Raw genomic sequence first — 18,870 nt, 5'->3', positions numbered from 1 at the left:
TGTTTGACTCTTTGCAACCCCATGGGTTGTAGCCCACCAGATTCCTCCACCCACAGAATTTTCCAGGCGTGAATACTGCAGTGGGTTGCCATTCCCTTCCCCAGGCGATCTTCCCTACCCAGAGATTGAACTCATGTCTCCTGCATTGGGAGACACGAGTCATTCTCACTTGGGAAGCCCGTTATGTAGTATATATGTTCCCTAATTTAATAATAACCCTATTAATGGGCACCTGCTGCTGTTATAGAAAATCCTACTCTGAACAGGCTTGTGTATATATTTTTGCACACATTTATCTGCAAGATAGATTCTTAGAAGTTGATTTTGCTGGTCAAATGATAAATGTATTTTAAATTCTGACTGATCCTGTCAAATTGTCTTCCAAAGGAGTTGTACCTTGTGTCCTCACCAGCAATGAAAAAGATGCCTCTTCCCTTAATCCCTTCTAATAGAGCATTTGATAATTTTTTTTTGAATCTTCACCAAACCGCTCACTGTAAAATGGTATCTTATAGTTTAGTCTGCATTTGAAAAATGGTATTTCACTGTGGTTTGATTTGCACTTTCTTTTTTTTTTAAATTACATGTATGTATTTTTTGGCTGTGCTGACTCTCCATTGCTACTCAGACTTTTCTCTAGTTGTGGGGAGCGGGGCCTCCTCTCCAGTTGCCGTGTGCGGGCTTCTGGTTGCAGTGACTTCTCCTGTTGCAAAGCACAGGCTTTAGGATGCGAGCTTCACTTGTGTGGCACGTGGGCTCAGCAGTTGCAGCTCGCAGGTTCTAGAGTGCAGACTCAATACTTGTGGCGTGTGGGCTTTGTTGCTCCATGGCCTGTGGGATCTTGGACCAGGGATCCAACTTGCATCTCCTGCATTGGCAGGCAGATTCTTTACCACCGAGCCACCAGGGAAGCCTGATTTGCATTTTCGTAATAGTATCTTTTGCAGTGAACCTTGTACTTAACATCTTTTGTTCATTTTTCCAATGGTGTTCTTTTTCTTTTGCTTATTTGTGAGAGCTGTTTACTCATTAAGAAAACTAATGCTTTGTTACAATTGTTGCAAAAATATTTACCCAGTTTTTTGTTTAACCTTTAAACTCACTTATGGTATATTTATGATATAAAATGTTTAGTTTTACAAGTTGAAATTTTTGTATCATCTATGGTTACTTAGTTTTATATCTTGCTTTGAAAACATCCTCATCATTACAATTGTAAAAACATAGTTCTCTGTTTTCGATTTTTAATGTTTAATTCTTTGATCCATCTGGAAATGTTCTGGATATAAGAATTGAGGTAGGAATCCACTTTAATATTATTCAAACCTTAAACCTCTATAAGAGTCATTCACTATTTATCTTTTATTAAAGTCCTTGTGTATTTCAGTTTATTTCTTGAACTTGTTCTGTTTCATTTTTCTTCTTGACAGAATCAGATTATCTTGCTTACTGTAGCTCTTTAATAAGTCTAATGAAAGCACACTCTCTAATTTTTTTCTCCCTTTTAGTATTTCCCAGCTATTTCATGCTTGTTTAATCATAATATTTTAGAATCAATTTGGGTAGTCATTAGAATTAAAATCTTGATTTATTCTGGAGATTATATTAAATTTATAGATCAATTTAGGAGAAATTGATACTTTCTAAAATATCAAGACTTCTTACCATTCCCCAATAGAATATATCTTTCTATTTGTTAAATTATTTGTTGAAGGTCCTCAAAGTCATTTTAAAATTTTCTTCACATGAATCTGGTACATTTCTTATTCAGTTTATTCCTATGTAGTTCATGGTTCTAGATCATATTATAATGGAAATCTCTTCTTCAAATTTATGTTCTATGTGAGGTTTGTATATAAAAAAGTTATTGATTATTGTATAATTTCAGATTATTTATAATAGTTTCTTTAGTTTTTTGTGTGCTTTTCCTGGCTATTCAGGACACAATCATCTATAAGTAAATGATCAATTTGGCTCTTCTGTTCTGATTTCTCCACCTGTCATTTCTCTCCTTTGAGTACACTGATACCCTTCTCCATAAAAGAAGGTATTAGTGATGTATTGATGATACCTTTTGCCATTTAGAAATTTTAAATCTTTGCATAGGAAAATCTGTCATTCTTTTCTTTCATAGCTTCGGGGGTTTCTAACTTGCCTTGGAAGGTATTTCCCACTCCCCAAATGCTAAAGATACATTCCATATTTTCTTCTAATATTTTAGAGTTTTCACTTTTACACTTAGATCTTTAGTCCATCTGGAATTTATTTCTATATATTGCATGAGATAAAAAATTAACTTTATTTTTTCCAGATGGTTTGCAGGATTTCCCAACATCATTTATAAAATTGGTCAATCTTTCCTCACTAGTTTGAAATGCCACTTTCATCACATTCTAAATAAGTCAGTTTTCTTTTTAAGCCAGAGCTTAAAAACTAAATGAAATGAATTACAGTAGAGAACAAAGATAGGAAATGGAGGCAAAAAAACAGACATTGATAGAGTTCTACACAAACTATTTAATGTATATAATACAATACAAATGTCATTCATAGCAAAATAGTAAAAATATAAATAATTCAGAGCAAACATTCTTATAAAATATTCTAGTAAGAAAGATTCAGAGGATGGACACCCATGAAATATAAGTGTGCAGGAGTTATTTAAACATTGTTTACAGTTACTCCCATCATGTGGATTGTTATTTAAAGCCTCAAAACTATAAACATCCTCAAGCTGCCTAGTTTAACTCCAAATCAGATATTACTGAGAGAGGATCAGAATGTACATTAAGTAAAAAAAGCCTAAAATTAGGGGGGGAAAAGTAATGGTCTCTTCTGTTTTAATATTTCTAGATGGTTTGGCTTTTCATTGACATATCTAAGGCTCTAGATGTATGTCAGTGTGTATGTCGTACATATATGTAGAGTGAAGGTGGACAGTGGTTCTGTGCAATCCTTTTTCTCTTTTAACAGAAGAGTTAATTAAGAGTCATCGAGATCAACTGCCGAAGATAACAAGAGTCAGTGTGAACTCTGAATTCTTGGTGGAAATACCAAAATATGTGCACTAAAATGCATGCCTTCCCAAGGCTTTGAAAGATCTGTGAAATAAAAAGTTGACAATTACTATTATGATCCTGAATCCTGATAGTTCTCAGCTACATCCTTTTAGTCTTCAAAAGCCTGAAGTGCTCCTACCCTTCACTTTGTTAGTGGAACTACAACAGAGCTAACTGATGCATTTGTGAAACTGTCTTCACTTTGGAAGATTAGAAAGAATATTATTGGCCAAGAAAAATTTCCATTTCCTCATGTTATCTGTTCCAGCTTAGATCAAAATTAACAGAGTAGTCAGAAGAGAAAGACAGTTCACTAATCTTGCAGTGGCAAGTCATGTCCTCTAGGAAGTAAAGAAAGGCCAGAAGATGATTGTTAGGTGTGTTTCTACACAGCGCCACTCTGTTTTCTCACAAATGAAATGGCAGGATTTTAGGAAGGACATTCAGTTGAGTTCATCGGCAATTAAATAGCAGCAACAGTAGTAATAACAGCAGCACCAACAACCACAAATAAGCCACTTGGTTCAGTGGCGAAGATATGGATGTTCTGTGTCTGTGAGGGGTTGGTAGAGAGGTATGGCCTGTGTTGCATTATATGAATGGTATAAGTCAGTTATGCTGCACAGATAAAGCAGAAGCCAGTCCCAGAATGTCAGCCTCTGGGAAGTAACTGCTGTTCAGGGCACTTTACAGCAAATACTATAAATGTTTTAATAGTTTAAAAAACATCCATAATACTATAAATGGATGTTTTCAAACATTACAATATTTAGCAAACTACAATAAAAACATGCAATTAACTAAGTCAAGTTTTAAGTTTTCAACAAGGGTCCTAAGCATAGAACCTGAACTTAGGTTTTATTTTTCAATAAACTAAATGAATATAGATTTTCTTGACTATGGAAAACGGTCCAAGAGAGTGGCCATTCTGGCAGTCAGGTTAACAGATGTTTCCCTTAATAGTCTTTCCTGGAAACTCTTGCAGAGCATGTGTCTCTTTTGCCACCGCTACTTGTTGAGACAGCTTCCCAGGCGGCGCTAGTGGTAAAGAACCTGCCTGCCAATGCAGGAGACAGGAGATATGGATTCAGTCTCTGGGTCAGGAAGATCCCCTCGAGAAGGAAATGGCAACCCACTCCAGTATCCTTGCCTGGAGAATCCCACAGACAGAGGAGCCTGGCGGGCTACAGTCCATAGGGTCGCATGAAGTCAGATATGACTGAAGTAACTTAGCATGCACGTACTTGCTAAGATTGTCTTGGTTGCTCTCTGCCTTCCTGGCAGTGGAGTAAAGCTAGACTCTGGACTTTCTTTTTCCCAGGCCTTTGGAGGACTGCTAATTACAAAATACTTAAGTACTAGAAACTCATTCACTGAGCCAAGCCAAGTCTCAGAGTCAAAAGCATTTTAAAAATATCTGCACAACAGCCATACTTCTTCATACTTCATCTATTTTTAGAGGCCCAATATTTGTTTTGCTGGAAAAGAAAAATTAAAACATAAAAAGCATGCCCATGAGCAAATCTGCAATAATAAGCGGCACATACATGTTGTAGAGGAAAACATTCAACATAAGACAGTCAACCTAAAAACAGATTCAGCTGAGTATCTTTATAAATAGAAGTTATTATTTTGTGTTCAATTGCTAAATGTTTTAAATAACATGCCCTTAAAAGTTATCAAGTTCTTTATATAAATACAATTTCCTGATGTTAACTTTTCAAAAAATTATTATGGAAAATTATAAATGTAGTCTATTATTTTCATGTGTAATTTTGCAATCATCATATTGTTAAAATTAGAAACATGAGGAAGAAAAGAAACAGAAACATTATCAAGCACCAAAGAAACTATTAACTGAAAAATATTAATTTTTCTGTATAAAAACAGTTTGTCTATGCAACTATTAAATAGTTTGAACAGATATCATGTCACACAGATTTATAGATAAAATTTGTCCCAATTGGGTGTCCCTAGGTTATATCCAATTTAAGTTCACACCCTGCCTTATCTTTAATGTCCCTTTCAATTCCTGAGCATAATAACAAGGTGGAATTATGCTTTGAACCCTAAAGGAACAGTTTTGGAGTTGTTTGCCTTATATAATTACTGCTATAAAGCCAGGTAAGTTTTCACACTGTATCTTTAAAAGCAAAAATCATTTTAAAGGTTCTGAATTGCCTCCAACTGGAACGTACAGAGGCATATGAAAGGAAAATACAGCTTTTTCAGTACTGGGGAAATGCAGTCCTAATGCAGGGAAGAAAAGCAAATTTCCTGATTTCCACAATGCTGTGGCATTTTCTGACCCCCGTCACTCATCAAGGGTTGTCGGTGGTGAGGAGGGCTAATGCAAGCCTCCATCACCACCATCTTCCCGAGACCAAAGGCTGGCTCCAGCTGTGGCAGTTCAGAGGCGCTCCCAGGACTGCAGACGGACACCAGCGATTGTGGTAACACTTAAAGGGCCTGAAATACCTTTATTCACTGCTTCAGTGCTTTCTTGCATCAACCCACATAATTCGACTTGGCAATATAGAAAATGGTAAAGTGGAGTTAAGGAAAATCCTGACGAAGACTGCAAATCATGTTCAGAGTGGAAACTGTGACTGTCAGCATTACCAGTATTTCCTGCCCCACAACCAGTAGATCCGTAACCAAAATGGCTTGCTGTGAATTTTGCAGCACCCAAGCCAAAGCAATAACATTTCCAGAAGAGCATATGCACCATGACAGAAGACCACAGCAGCCCAGAAAAATGATTTTCCTGGGAAGGTCCATGCAGTGATGAATAGGGCTCTTGATGCTATGGCAGCTGGGCAGAGATTTTCACTGTTTCCAGCCCACAGTGAGGTAATTTTAAAGGCACTTTTCCCTTCATTTGTTCTACATTCACTGAATGTACATTTTTTGATGTCAGAGGCACACTGCAGAAAAGATCAGATAAGATAGTCTGACAATAGAGCCAAAGTTCAAAGATGCTCTATTTTCAGGTAACAGCCGCGACAGCTTGTCTGCATTAAATCTCTCGAGGGCATGTCACTCTAACCCTGTCCACAGCTTTTCAAACAGTTCAAAACAAACAAATCACTTAGTCATTGAACAACTCGAACATCTGATACCATCACACAGAAGTTGTAGCGATAGCCACTAATCAAAGTTCTTTTCATTCCGTTCAAAAAAGAAAATTTTTCAGCTTTGGTTTAAGATCACTTTTTATGTTGTTCTTTTGAAAATTATTATATGCCAAAGCCAAAAAAAGAAGATTCTGTCTGAAAGACGAACCAGAAAGTCAAGCTGTCTAGCTGCACGCTGCTGTCAGCGACTAACTATGGTGTGGGGTGGGAGTCGTCGGAGGTGACCGGCGAGGCCTGTAAAGGAATAGCCAAGGCCTCCATGGAACTGCCTGGCCAGGCCTCGGGTGAGACCCCACACTCAGCAGGTACATCCGGGCATCTGTGCTCTCCTTTCAGGTGTTCCCGCTGACTTCGCAAGGAAGCGCGTACATCCAAGGCCAACACCACCAGGCGGTAGAACTGTAACACCACCACCAGGAAATTCTTGGCAGCAAAGAACACTAGCATCTGGTTGATCACTTCGAAATAGGTCATGAGTATGAGCCGCACAACAAGGAAGGGACCATCTTGTATGAAGATACTGATTCCAATGTTCCACAGGTCGGCACTGTATTGGCAGAAGAACCGGATGGAGAACCCCCTCGTTGTCATGGACACGGGGCACACGACATTCTGTACTGAAAACACAAGACAGGCCAATTAACGCAGGTCTCTGAAATGCATAAAAGAATGGAGGGGGTAAAAGCCATCAAACACTGGGGCTACACTAGTTCACGATTGGGAGTGAGCCTGTAATTTCATTCTGCGGGGCAGGGGCACAGAAACAGCTGAAACCACCCTGCCATTGGACATCCTTCATCACTTTATATTCAAAATGCATCATCTGTTTTAAGTCCAATCAAACACATGAAAGAAACCCAGCCTCTACTTTCTATCCATGTAAAAAAAATTCAGCTCACCTTCAAGTCCTCACACTGAGGAAAGCACCATTAACTAGCTAGATAAAGAACAGAAGAAACTACCCTGTCTTTGAAGTCTGCAGCATAGGGAGGCAGCAGGGTGGCAGGGTACTCTGGGCCTCAAGTCAGGGAGTCTGGCTGCTGCTTCTGGCTTCCTTACTTTCTAACAGCAAGATGCTGGCCACGTTACTTAGGCTGCCTGGGCCTCAGTTTCTTCCTTTGAAAACTGCAGAACAATGATACCTTTGAGGAGAGGGGCCCCTGTTCCCTGACTCTTTTTGTTTCCATTAGACTAACACCCTGGCAACTCTCCTTTCTCCCTGTCCGTCTCTCCCTTAAGATAATGTATGACTTACCTGGCTGCTAAATTTGGAAGATGAATCGGAGTATACATGGCCAAGATCCTTCTGCATCCTTTCTTTGGTACCTACCTATTTACTGGCTGACTCACTCAGGCCTCTATGTAAATTGTGTTGTGAAAATTCAAAGTGCTTCTTCAAATTCAAACTTAAGTCATGTTAAACATATTTCTCTAATGGTAGTGGGAAAAAAGCCCAAATAACTGCCATTGTTATTATATTTTGTCTAATTCCTTATGGTTTTGTTTCACAGTTTACAAGAAAGATAATATAATAATATAAAGAAAGAAATATAATTACTGATTTTCCAGTTGAACAAAAGGAGGTCCAATCAACAATGGAACCTTATTTGTTTTAATTTTTAAAATGTAAATTTAATTCAGGGTCAAGGGCAGAAAATAGTCCTTTTATAATAATACAGCCTTCCACGTGGAGTTTTCAAACAAAGAATGCCTTCATCTATTGGAGCCTTCAAATACTATGAAGCCGCTTTGATATGGGTGCACATAATGTACTGTTTGTTGGAAAATACAATCGTGATTTAGTCAGAAGTAACATTTGGTCTTTGTTTTTCAAACAGCTGCATAACATTACCACCCATGAAAGTTTACAAAATTTCTTTCTTAAATAAAAATTTTCCAAGTGAGGCTATAAACCACAAGATATGGGAGGGTAAGGATAAGCAGAGGGAATGACAAAAGAAAAACCAAGATAAGATCAATAATAGCCTTTCCTAAGATGTTAGGGTCAGGAAATGTCTCCCAGAGGATCTCCTAAGGGTATCTTTCAACATCTAAACTGATGATGCCTAATATTCTGGCAGAGGACACCAGCTGATCGATGGGTATAGAGCACGTGTGTGTGTGTGTGTGTGTGTGTGTGTGTGTACTTATTTGTACACATTTGTTTGCAGTTATTAACGCGTAATTAGGTTCTGAGCATTTCCAAAAAGCCACAGCCATGCTTTCCATCTATTCTGTTGACAATTTTGTTTTGCAAAAGTGGATGCTAAAGTCTAAAATGGCCTCTGAAACTTCTGTGCTTATCGGAGTGGACCGAAAAAGGATGCAGAAAAATTAAATATCTTTGTACAAAGATTCATTCTACCCCTGAGGTCATCAGGTAGGGTTCCATAAGAGAGGAATCAGACTTGAGGAAAATATAACTATTCAATCCAAGAACTTATTCAGAGTGAAATGGTATCCAGGAGAATTGCCACATCAAAATTCTAGGGCTCCTAGAATTTATAGGCTCACTCCAGGTCAATGCAGTACAATAAAACCATCTGTATTAATAAAAAAAATATACATTCTATATCTGTGCTGACAACACAGCCATGTATGACCACTGAGCAGGCTAGTGTGACTGAGGAACTGAACTTTTAATTTGATTTTATTTTAATAACTTTAAATAGCCACATGCGGCCAGTGGGTACTGTACTGGATAACATAGCACTAGATCATCAGTATGAAACGCCTGAGAAACAGTTTACTTCTGGCAAAGTCTTAGGAGGTTTATGTTTTTATTAAAATAAGCCCAGTGGGAGTATAAGACCCTCTACTGAGGAAAAAAATCCAGTTTTCCATGTGGCCCTGAAACTGCTCTTATTCCTTTCGAAGTTCTAATACAAAGGTCTGACAAAAGAATGAAAAAGTGAAAGTGAAAGTGAAGTCGCGTCTGACTCTTTGCGACCTCATGGACTACAGTCCACCAGGCTCCTCTGTCCATGGGATTTTCCAGGCAAGAATACTGGAGTGGGTTGCCATTTCTTTCTCCAGGGAATCTTCCCAACCCAGGGATCGAACCCAGGTCTCCTGCATTGCAGGTGGATGCTTTAACCTCTGAGCTACCAGGGAAGCCCCCAAAATATCAAGAGATAACATGTATATGCCAGTAACTATGCTAATAAGCACAATTGTTACAAACTACATCTTATTTTTGTCACCACAAGAACACTCAACCCTCACTACAACAATTATCAACTCTATTTCATGGATGAAAAACTGAGGCTCCTAACTAATTTGCAGAAGTGATGGAACCACTGTATGAAATGGACATAAGGCTGTGCTCTTATCCTCTCAACTATCTCAGGTTCACCAGGTACTCGAAGGGAACCTTCTTGTGGCTCTCCCAAGTTTCAACCCACTTTTCTTCTAAACTGACCTGGAACTAACACGGAGATATCAAAGTGATAAAAAAAAAATGATAGTCCTCTCAAATGACTCCTTAACTTCATTACAGTTTCATAATCAAGAGTTGTTATTTTCTGTTTCTCTGAGCAAACATCAGATACTTACCTGCCAGGTCAAGTGGAAATTGTAGCATGCTCCAGGTCCATATAACAAGGATGGAATAAACCAGGGCAGGGCTATTCCTGGAATGTAGAAAAGATTTTAAATTAGCAATGAAAAATATGATCACATGCAGAAAAATATTTCCTCTTTTTTCTCCTTTTTGACTATACCCTAATAAACGAGAGTTGTCAAAATATCACCAAGATATTTGTGAAAAATCCATGCATGATTAAAATGAAATAATGAAAAAGAAGTTTTAAAAATTATGAAACTTAAAACCCAACTTCCACATGTAGCAACATCTATGTGAATCATGGCAAGACCTCTTGGTCCCATATTCCTGTATTTCATTTTACAAAATCACAGAAGCATTATAGGACAAAAGTTAGATATTAACCTGAAAATTCGGAGGAGTTATTTCAAGAAATTTCAAGGACAGAAAGTGAAAATTGTCCCAGGTTCCCAAGACTCTGACTTAAAAATCCCTCTCAAAAGGGCTGGATAAGGCTCAACAACTAAGAGCTTAGCATGTAAAAGAAACTCCATCCTCAGCTGGAGAAAAAGTGGGAAGATAAATCCAATAATCAAAGATTTACAGTGGACACTAGGAGGTAAACTATTTCATTCACAATTGAAGCTGTTTCAGTTGTGAATCAAGGAATAAGATTGTTTCATTCACCGCTGGATTCCCAGTGCCTACAACAGTGCCTGGGAAATAACAGTCACTCAGAAATATTTATGGAAGGAATTGTTGCATGTACAAAAGGATCCATACCTGGAAAACGTACAGATGTCATAGACGGAGGAGAATGGTCTCAAAGACTAAAGTCAGAAAGAATAGAGGTTACAAAAATATAAAGGATATGAAAGAAGAATCAAAGTCACTCTTTTACAGCAAAAACCCAAAGGAAGTTATCAATTTGAGGTTAGTGGTGTAATAACAGATTTTGTTGCCAACTTCTCTGTCAAGAGGGATTTCCAGAATGGAGAGGGATAGAAAAACATCAGGGAAGAGTAATTGAAACCAAATTCAATGAGGTGATTGTAAGGGATGTTTTTAAATGTTCCAAGTATTGAAGTCCTGAAAAATTAGATCTCAAAACTCAGAGAATTTGTAAATGAGATTTCTAAGCCATCATTATCTATCCTGGCAGTTGATGGTGCAGACAAGGTTGGTGACAAAAAAATGAGGTCTTAACTTTCAAAATGAAGCAAAAGTATATCTTGAACTATAAAGGCGCATTTACTCTTAATCCCTGGTTAGATTATAAAACTGGTTATTTGAAAGATTTCTGAGAGCCTATATTGAAGAGAACAGTAATTACTAGGAATCATCACAGGTTTCCTGAGAACAAAAGCACTCATCTAAGATTATTTTCTCTCTCTCTCTTTCCTTTTGTTTAAAAATAGAGTTAGGATTACTAAGCAGGTAATGATATATAAATTAATAATAGACATTTGGATTTAAACAAGGCTCATGAAAAAGCCTCCCATGGTGTTCTTATTAGCAAGATGAAGAAATGTTCTGGGTGTGAGTACAGTAAGGTGGGTTCCTAACTGCGTAAATGACTCCCCAAAGGAAGCTCTCTACCGGGTCGCTGCAGGCTCTGCTTTTGATTCTGTTGCACTTCACATTTCATCCCTGAGTTGGTTGCTGATGCTGATGGAAGGCTTCTCCTATGCACATATGACACTGGAGTTTGGGTCGGAAACCAATACCTCAGAAGACACAATCAGGATCCCCAGAGATCTTGACAGGGTGTAACTGGATGACCTTAATAGGATAGAAGAGGTGGCACTTCATGGCAGCCATTCAAAAGGCTCAAGGATTTTCCCTTCCTATTATCTAATTATGAGTCCGCGGTGTGACATAATTTTTGATTTTCCAAAATCAAATGCAATCATAGATCACTTCCCAAGAAGTATAAGTCAAGAATTTTAAATGAAAATGCCGGGGGGATGTGGTCTATAATTTTCCCTTTGCAGTTTCAATGTCTATATTTAGCACACCTTCAATAAGTGCCTGGATTTTTCAATAATCTTACCTGCAGTTTCTGAGCTCATACTATGTGCCAGGGAGTTTTCTAAGTATTTAGCTCTTCAGTCACACTTAATCCTCATACCGGCTCAACAAATGGGTACACTTATGATCCCTATTTGGCCAGTGATTTCAGCATCCACCCTTTTAACCTTTACATGATAGTATTTCCATGAAGAAAATGGAAAGTTTTAGCCCTGCTCTGTTCTACAGTGTTCAGAGTATATCTGAAATATTATGTGCTGCCTTCATGTTTTAGGAGGAACATTTAAAATGTCTTTGGTCCAAAGGAGAGAGTCTAGGATGGAGAAAGACCTCAGAGCCATGTTAGAGACGGCATAGTTCATGAAACTAAAAACCAGAGACGATTCCTTAAAAACTGAAAGGGTTATCATCTGGAAAATGAATTAAACTTATTTCTTGTGACTTCAGAGAACCAATTCAGGTTCAAAGGATTTTAGCTGCACCTATAAGAATCCAAATTTCATCACAATAGAGGAAAGTACTTTCTTATAATATTAACTCAAAATAGAATGAGTTGCCCCTGGGGTTAGTATATTCTCTATTAGTGAAAATGTTCAAAGAAAGTCTGGACAAAAACTTATTGAGAACATTTTGGAGAGGATTTTGCAAGAGATGTAAAATAGATTTCTCCATAGATGGTCACTTTTGAAGTTTCTTCTCATCTCAGACTTCAATAATTCTACCAAAAACCTCATGTACAATTTTGTCTGCAAGGCAGCAGAAAGAAATGGTAAGGCATGAACTCTGGTGCTAGGTTGCCAGAATTCAAACATCAGCTCTAACCCTCACCAGAAAGACAGGGCGTGAGCCTCCAATCCCAGACTAATCATTTACCAGCTACATGAATATGGACAAATAATTTAATACCTATGTGCTTTAGTTTGGTGTTTTAGTTGCTAAGTCAAGTCATGTCTGACTATTTGTGACCCCGTGGACTGTAACCTGCCAGGCTCCTCTGTCCTTGAGATTCTCCAGGCCAGAATACTGGAGCGGGTTGCCATTTTCTTCAAGGGATCTTCTCCTGCTTTAGTTCACCCACTTTCAATGACAATAATAATAGCTACTGGATTTTATTTCATAGTTGTATTACATGTTGTTTAAATATGTTAAACATATAAAGTCAGCTCTCAAAACAGCACATGATACAGACTAAGCATAGTTGAGTCCTACAAGTTATATATATATATATATTACTAGGTAACCTTGAGACTGTCACAACTTCTCTTGACTACCACTGTTAAACTTATAAAATTGTGATCTTGATAGTCTCTACTTAATGGTATTATTGTAAAGACTAAATAACTTATCACAACTAAAACCCTTAAAGCAGTGCTTGGAACACAGCAAGAGATAAATACTATCCACGACTACTATTAGTAGTAGTAATAGTATTTTTATTATGGGAACATACTTCTTAAACACTTTGTGTTTTAACTTCATTAGTATACAAAATAGGGATAAATAATAAGCTGACCTTGACCCTAAATAAGATTCTAACTCTATGATACTGAATATATATATTTTTGCAAGTATTCTCTGAGCACATGCAATATGGGAGAATGTGGGTATTGACAAATGTATTAGTAAAGTTATCAAACATAAATTTTGAAAAGATGATCAGAAAATCTTTGGAGCAAATTTGCATTATGAATTCAGGCAGTAAAATTTACTCAAGAAGGTTAAACGCTGGAATATAATTAAATCACTAAGCTTAAATGGCAAACACTCCAAATTTATGAAGGAATTTTGGAATGAATTTATCCAACATTGTCTCTATTGTGTAATTGTCTCCCCCACTTGTCTTGCCCCATTTTCTCATGTGCAATCTATCTTCATAAATGTCAGCTGAGAAGCATGTAAGCAGACAATGGACTCTATTCATAGACAGACAAAAGATCTTTTGAAGTATAATTATAGATGTGAGTATCACTTCTCTACTTGGAAAACTTAGGAGCATAAAAGCCTGACATTTGGTAGATCAGTGCACCAAAACTATTGAGTGAAAAACTAAAAATAAAGTCATGCACTGCTAGCTTTTTTAAGTTTATTGATTTACAATGTTGTGTTAATTTCTGCTGGACAGCAAAATGACTCAGTTATACATATATATATATTCTTTTTTATACTCCTTTCCATATGGTTTATCCTAGGACACTGAATTTAGTTCCCCATGCTATACAGTAGGACCAGTTGTCTCTCCATTCTATATGTAATAGTTTGCATCTACTGACCCCAAACTCCAACTTCCATCATTTCTCCACCCCACTTCTTGGCAACGATGTTTGTTCTCTATGTTCGTGAGTCTGTTTCTGCTTTGTAGGTAGGTTCATTTGTGTCTATCTTTAGATTCCACATATAAGTGGTGTCATATGATATGCCTTTTTCCGACTTACTTCATTTAGTATGATAATCTCTAGTTGCATCCATGTTGCTGAAAATGGCATTATTTCATTCATCTTTAATGACTGAGTAATATCCATTGCATACATGTACCACATCTTTTTTATTCATTCAACTGTCAATAGATATTTAGGTATCATTTCCCTGTCTTGTCTATTGTAAATAATGCTGCTATGAATGTAGGAGTGCATTGTATCTTTTTGAATTATAATTTTGTCTGGATATATGCCCAGGAGTGAGATTGCTGGATCATCCTGTGCTGTTCTGTGCTTAGTCACTCAGTCATGTCTGATTCTTTGTGATCCCATGGACTGTAGCCCACAAGGCTCCTCTGTCCATGGGTATTCTCCAGGCAGGAATACTGGAGTGGGTTGCCATGCCTTCCTCCAGGTTGCTGGTTCATAGGGCAATCCTATTTTTAATTTTCTGAGGCTCCTCTATACTGTTTTCCATAGTGGCTGTACCAATTTACATTCCCATCACAGTGTAGGAAGGTTCCCTTTTCTCCATATCCTCTCCAGCATTTGTTATTTTAGACTTTTTAATGATGGCTATTCTGACCACTGAGAGATGATACTTCATTGTAGTTTTGATTTGCATTCTCTAATTAGTGATGCTGAGCATCTTTACATGTGCCTATTGGCCATCTGTATGTCTTTGGAGAAATGTTTATTTAGGTTCTTCTGCTCATTTATTTATTTTTTTATTTTTTTATGTTGTTGAGTTGTGTGAGCCATTTGTATACTTTGGAAATTAAACCTGATTGGTCACATTGTTTGCAGATATTTTCTCCCATTCCATAGGTTGTCATTTCATTTTGTTTATGGCTTCCTTTGCTATAAAAAAGCTTGTAAGCTTGATTAGCTCCCATTTGTTTATTTTTGTCTTTATTTCTATTGACTTGGAGATTGACCTAAGAAAACACTGGTATGGTTTATGTTGCAGAGCATTTTGCCTATGTTCTCTTCTAGAAGTTCTATTGTGTCTTGTCTTATAGTTGTCTTTATGGCATTTTGAGTTCATTTTTTATGCACATGTAAGGGTGTGTTTTCATGCATTGCTAATTTGCTTAACTATGTCTTTTTGGAAGTGTAAATTCATCCATAAATAACAGATAATCAGTGGATAGACTTGCTCTAGCTTTTTAAAAAGCATCCAACAAGCTTTTCAGAGGAGGGGAAAAATTAAGGGGAGAGAGAGAAAGAATGAAAGGAAATGAAGTATTAATCTAACCTGGAAGAAATGTTTCACCAAGCAAAAAGAGCTAAATTAAAAGAACACACAGTGTGAACATAGAAAAACTCCTTTGTTTGGTCAGATATTCACAGTGAAGTTGCAATAAGGCTACAGGAACATTTTACCAAATGTGTTTCTTCTTTTCAACAAATGATCTATGTTCAAAAAAAGACTGCAGAGTGATCTCCAAAGGTGTAAATAACCACTTAACCAGTGCTGGCAACTATATGGAAATTTAGACTTGTTAAAATGTTGGAGGGTGGCTGTAGCAGAATGAAATGGTCAGCAAACCCTGTCCCCAGCAAACATACATAACAATGGAAAAATTATCAAAAACAACCACTTCCTATCTCTGGAAATAAACCAAAGGCAAATAATAAATTGAGTAATTTATTCATGAAAAGCTGGTAGAACTTTAGTTAAGAAGAGTGAGTATCTAAGACATTCTTGCCCGTGGGATATTCCCTTATTCCTCCAGCTTTGTATGTAAAGGAAATTAAATAAGAATGAAGACTTCATTGAAGGCCATTGCAGTAAGCTTTGTATGTAAAGGAAATTAAATAAGAAATGAAGACTTCATTGAAGGCCATTGCAGTAAGGGAGAAAGACTGAATTCACCCCCATTGAAAAAAAAAGGCAGAAGAGTTTTTAAACAGGGGCGTAAACTAGTGGGAAAGTACTGCTGCTGCTGCTGCTAAGTCGCTTCAGTCGTGTCTGACCCTGTGCGACCCCATAGACGGCAGCCCACCAGGCTTCCCCATCCCTGGGATTCTCTAGGCAAGAATACCGGAGTGGGTTGCCATTTCCTTCTACAATGCATGAAAGTGAAAAGTCAAAGTGAAGTTGCTCAGTCATGTCTGACTCATAGCGAGCCCATGGACTGCAGCCTACCAGGCTCCTCCATCCATGGGATTTTCCAGGCAAGAGTACTGGAGTGGCGTGCCATTGCCTTACTAGAGGACATTAAAGAGGGAAGTTGGTCAATGTGATTAGGCCATCTGTATTGCTTATTGGCACTGATCTAAGTTAGGTTCCTATCATCCCAAGAGTCTAGAAGACAGAAGTGCTATCTTTCTTGATGATCAAATTTCAAAGGGATAGCTCTTACATCCTTAAGAAAGATATTCCTGGGTCATATTATAAAACTGGAAAGAGGCTGAGAAAAGACTTGCATCTCAAAGGGATGGAGGAAGAATTTTTAGCCCCAAGTTTTTTAAAATAAATGCTTTAAGGAAAGGAAAATCAGAGGCCTATATGCAGGAATAAACCTTTTTAAAGTTTAGTCAAGATGAGGGAAATGTTAAGATTGTCTTGGTCAATCGGAGTAGTGGTTTTTACAACAGGTAGAGCTTGACAATGAAAACCAGAAGCTCCTTATAATCAGAGTATTCGGACTTGATTTGGAGTAGAGTGTGAAATCCCATGGTTAAATGTGTGGTCAGGTAACAAATTTGGTTGGAAATGAATGGGGAAGTCCAAAACTTTGCTACTTTGAGGTTGCAATCCCAGTGGTGGTGAGTGGTTGACTAAACTTGAAATTTAATGGAGAAACTCCGAAAACAAGAGAGCCAGAGAAGGGCTAGGTAACATCTCCATGTATGCCAGACATATGCAGAGATGATCCAAGAAGGGTCAGTAAAGATTTGAAACTGGATAAATATGAAAACTTTGATGTGCTTTCCAGTTCATACAAAGATACATTTGTTCATGGAAGGTAGAAATCAAAAAGGCTCAAGGTGTTTGATCACAATCGCTGCTCAAATCATTGACTGATCATAAACTGTGCAATTATAGGTGTGACTCTAATAGCCACACTAAAGACAAAAATAAGAAATAAAAAGAAACAAAACAAGATCAAGCAGAGACATCAGTGACTGGAATCCAAGGGAAGATAGAATCCTCAAAATACATTCAGGCAGTTTATTGAGACAACAAAAACAAGAAGATGCCTGAGGCATATGGGGAAGCCTGAGGATAATATATTGCAACACAATATAAAATGTCTAGTTTTTAGCCAAAAAAGTATGAGACATGCAAAGAAACAGGAATGTGTGGTTCAGCTCAGGAAAAAACAACAACAATAAATCAATCAATCACTAGAAACTAACTCTAATGGGGTCCAAATGTTGGGTTTAGCAGATAAAGACATCAGAGCCACTAAATAAATAACTTCAAACAATGAAAGAAAACTATGTTCCATAAACAAAAGAAAAGTATGATGACAATGATTCAACAAATAAATAACTGAACTATGAAATATAAACTAAAAAGAGACTTAAATAGAAATTCTGGAGTTGAAGATATGGGAACTGAAATGAAAATTTCACTAGGTGAACTCTGCAATTTGACTCTACATATATATTGAACATGGTAGACAAATCAGTGACCTGAAAGATAAATCCGTGAAAACTATCCAGTCTAAAGACTAGAGAATAAAACAGATAGGAGAAAAAGAGTCTCAGAGGCCTACAGAATGCAACTAAGCGTATCTGTTTGTGATAGAAGTCCCAGAAAGAAGAAGAGATAATGGAGGAGAAAACGTGAAGAAATCACAGCTGAAAATTCCTCTGAGGAAAAATATTAGTTTACATATACTAGATCAACAGATCACAATAAACTGGAAAATTCTGAAAGAGATGGGAATACCAGACCACCTGACCTGCCTCTTGAGAAACCTGTATGCAGCTCAGTAAGCAACAATTAGAACTGGACATGGGGCAACAGACTGGTTCCAAATAGGAAAAGGAGTACGTCAAGGCTGTATATTGTCACCCTGCTTATTTAACTTCTATGCAGAGTACATCATGAGAAACGCTGGGCTGGAGGAAGCACAAGCTGGAATCAAGATTGCTGGGAGAAATATCAATAACTTCAGATATGCAGATGACACCACCCCTATGGCAGAAAGTGAAGAGGAACTAAAAAGTCTCTTGATGAAAGTGAAAGAGGAGCATGAAAAAGTTGGCTTAAAGCTCAACATTCAGAAAAGGAAGATCATGGCATCCAGTCCCATCACTTCATGGCAAATAGATGGGGAAACAGTGTCAGACTTTATTTTTTTGGGCTCCAAAATCACTGCAGATGGTGACTGAAGCCAGGAAATTAAAAGACACTTACTCCTTGGGAGGAAAGTTATGACCAACCTAGACAGCATATTAAAAAGCAGAGACATTACTAAGGTCCATCTAGTCAAGGCTATCGTTTTTCCAGTAATCGTGTATGGATGTAAGAGTTGGACTATAAAGAAAGTTGAGCACAGAAGAATTGATGCTTTTGAACTGTGGTGTTGGAGAAGACTCTTGAGAGTCCCTTGGACAGCAAGGAGATCCAACCAGTCCATCCTAAAGGAGATCAGACCTGGGTGTTCATTGGAAGGACTGATGTTGAAGCTGAAACTCCAATACTTTGGCCACCTGATGCGAAG

At 37.6% G+C, this 18,870-nt stretch overlaps 1 protein-coding gene across 3 annotated transcripts in view; it reads right to left on the bottom strand.

Moving 5' to 3' along the window:
• Positions 1 to 2,497: 2,497 nt before the first annotated feature.
• Positions 2,498 to 18,870, bottom strand: part of TMEM26 (transmembrane protein 26) — a 65,169-nt gene continuing 48,796 nt past the window's right edge. For all 3 annotated transcript variants that reach the window (XM_010857420.1, XM_010857418.1, XM_010857419.1), the window contains exons 5-6: positions 9,752 to 9,828; positions 2,498 to 6,813 (exon numbers count right to left, since the gene is read on the bottom strand). In XM_010857420.1, coding sequence (XP_010855722.1) covers positions 6,389 to 6,813; positions 9,752 to 9,828 — 502 coding nt within the window. In that variant the 3' untranslated portion in view covers positions 2,498 to 6,388. The remainder of the gene's footprint in view (positions 6,814 to 9,751; positions 9,829 to 18,870) is intronic.

Source organism: Bison bison, unplaced genomic scaffold (genome assembly GCF_000754665.1).
Source record: "Bison bison bison isolate TAMUID 2011002044 unplaced genomic scaffold, Bison_UMD1.0 scf7180017864380, whole genome shotgun sequence".
NCBI lineage: Eukaryota > Metazoa > Chordata > Mammalia > Artiodactyla > Bovidae > Bison > Bison bison.
The sequence above is the reverse complement of the archived record's forward strand: the minus strand, read 5'-3'. Positions and strand labels throughout refer to the sequence as shown.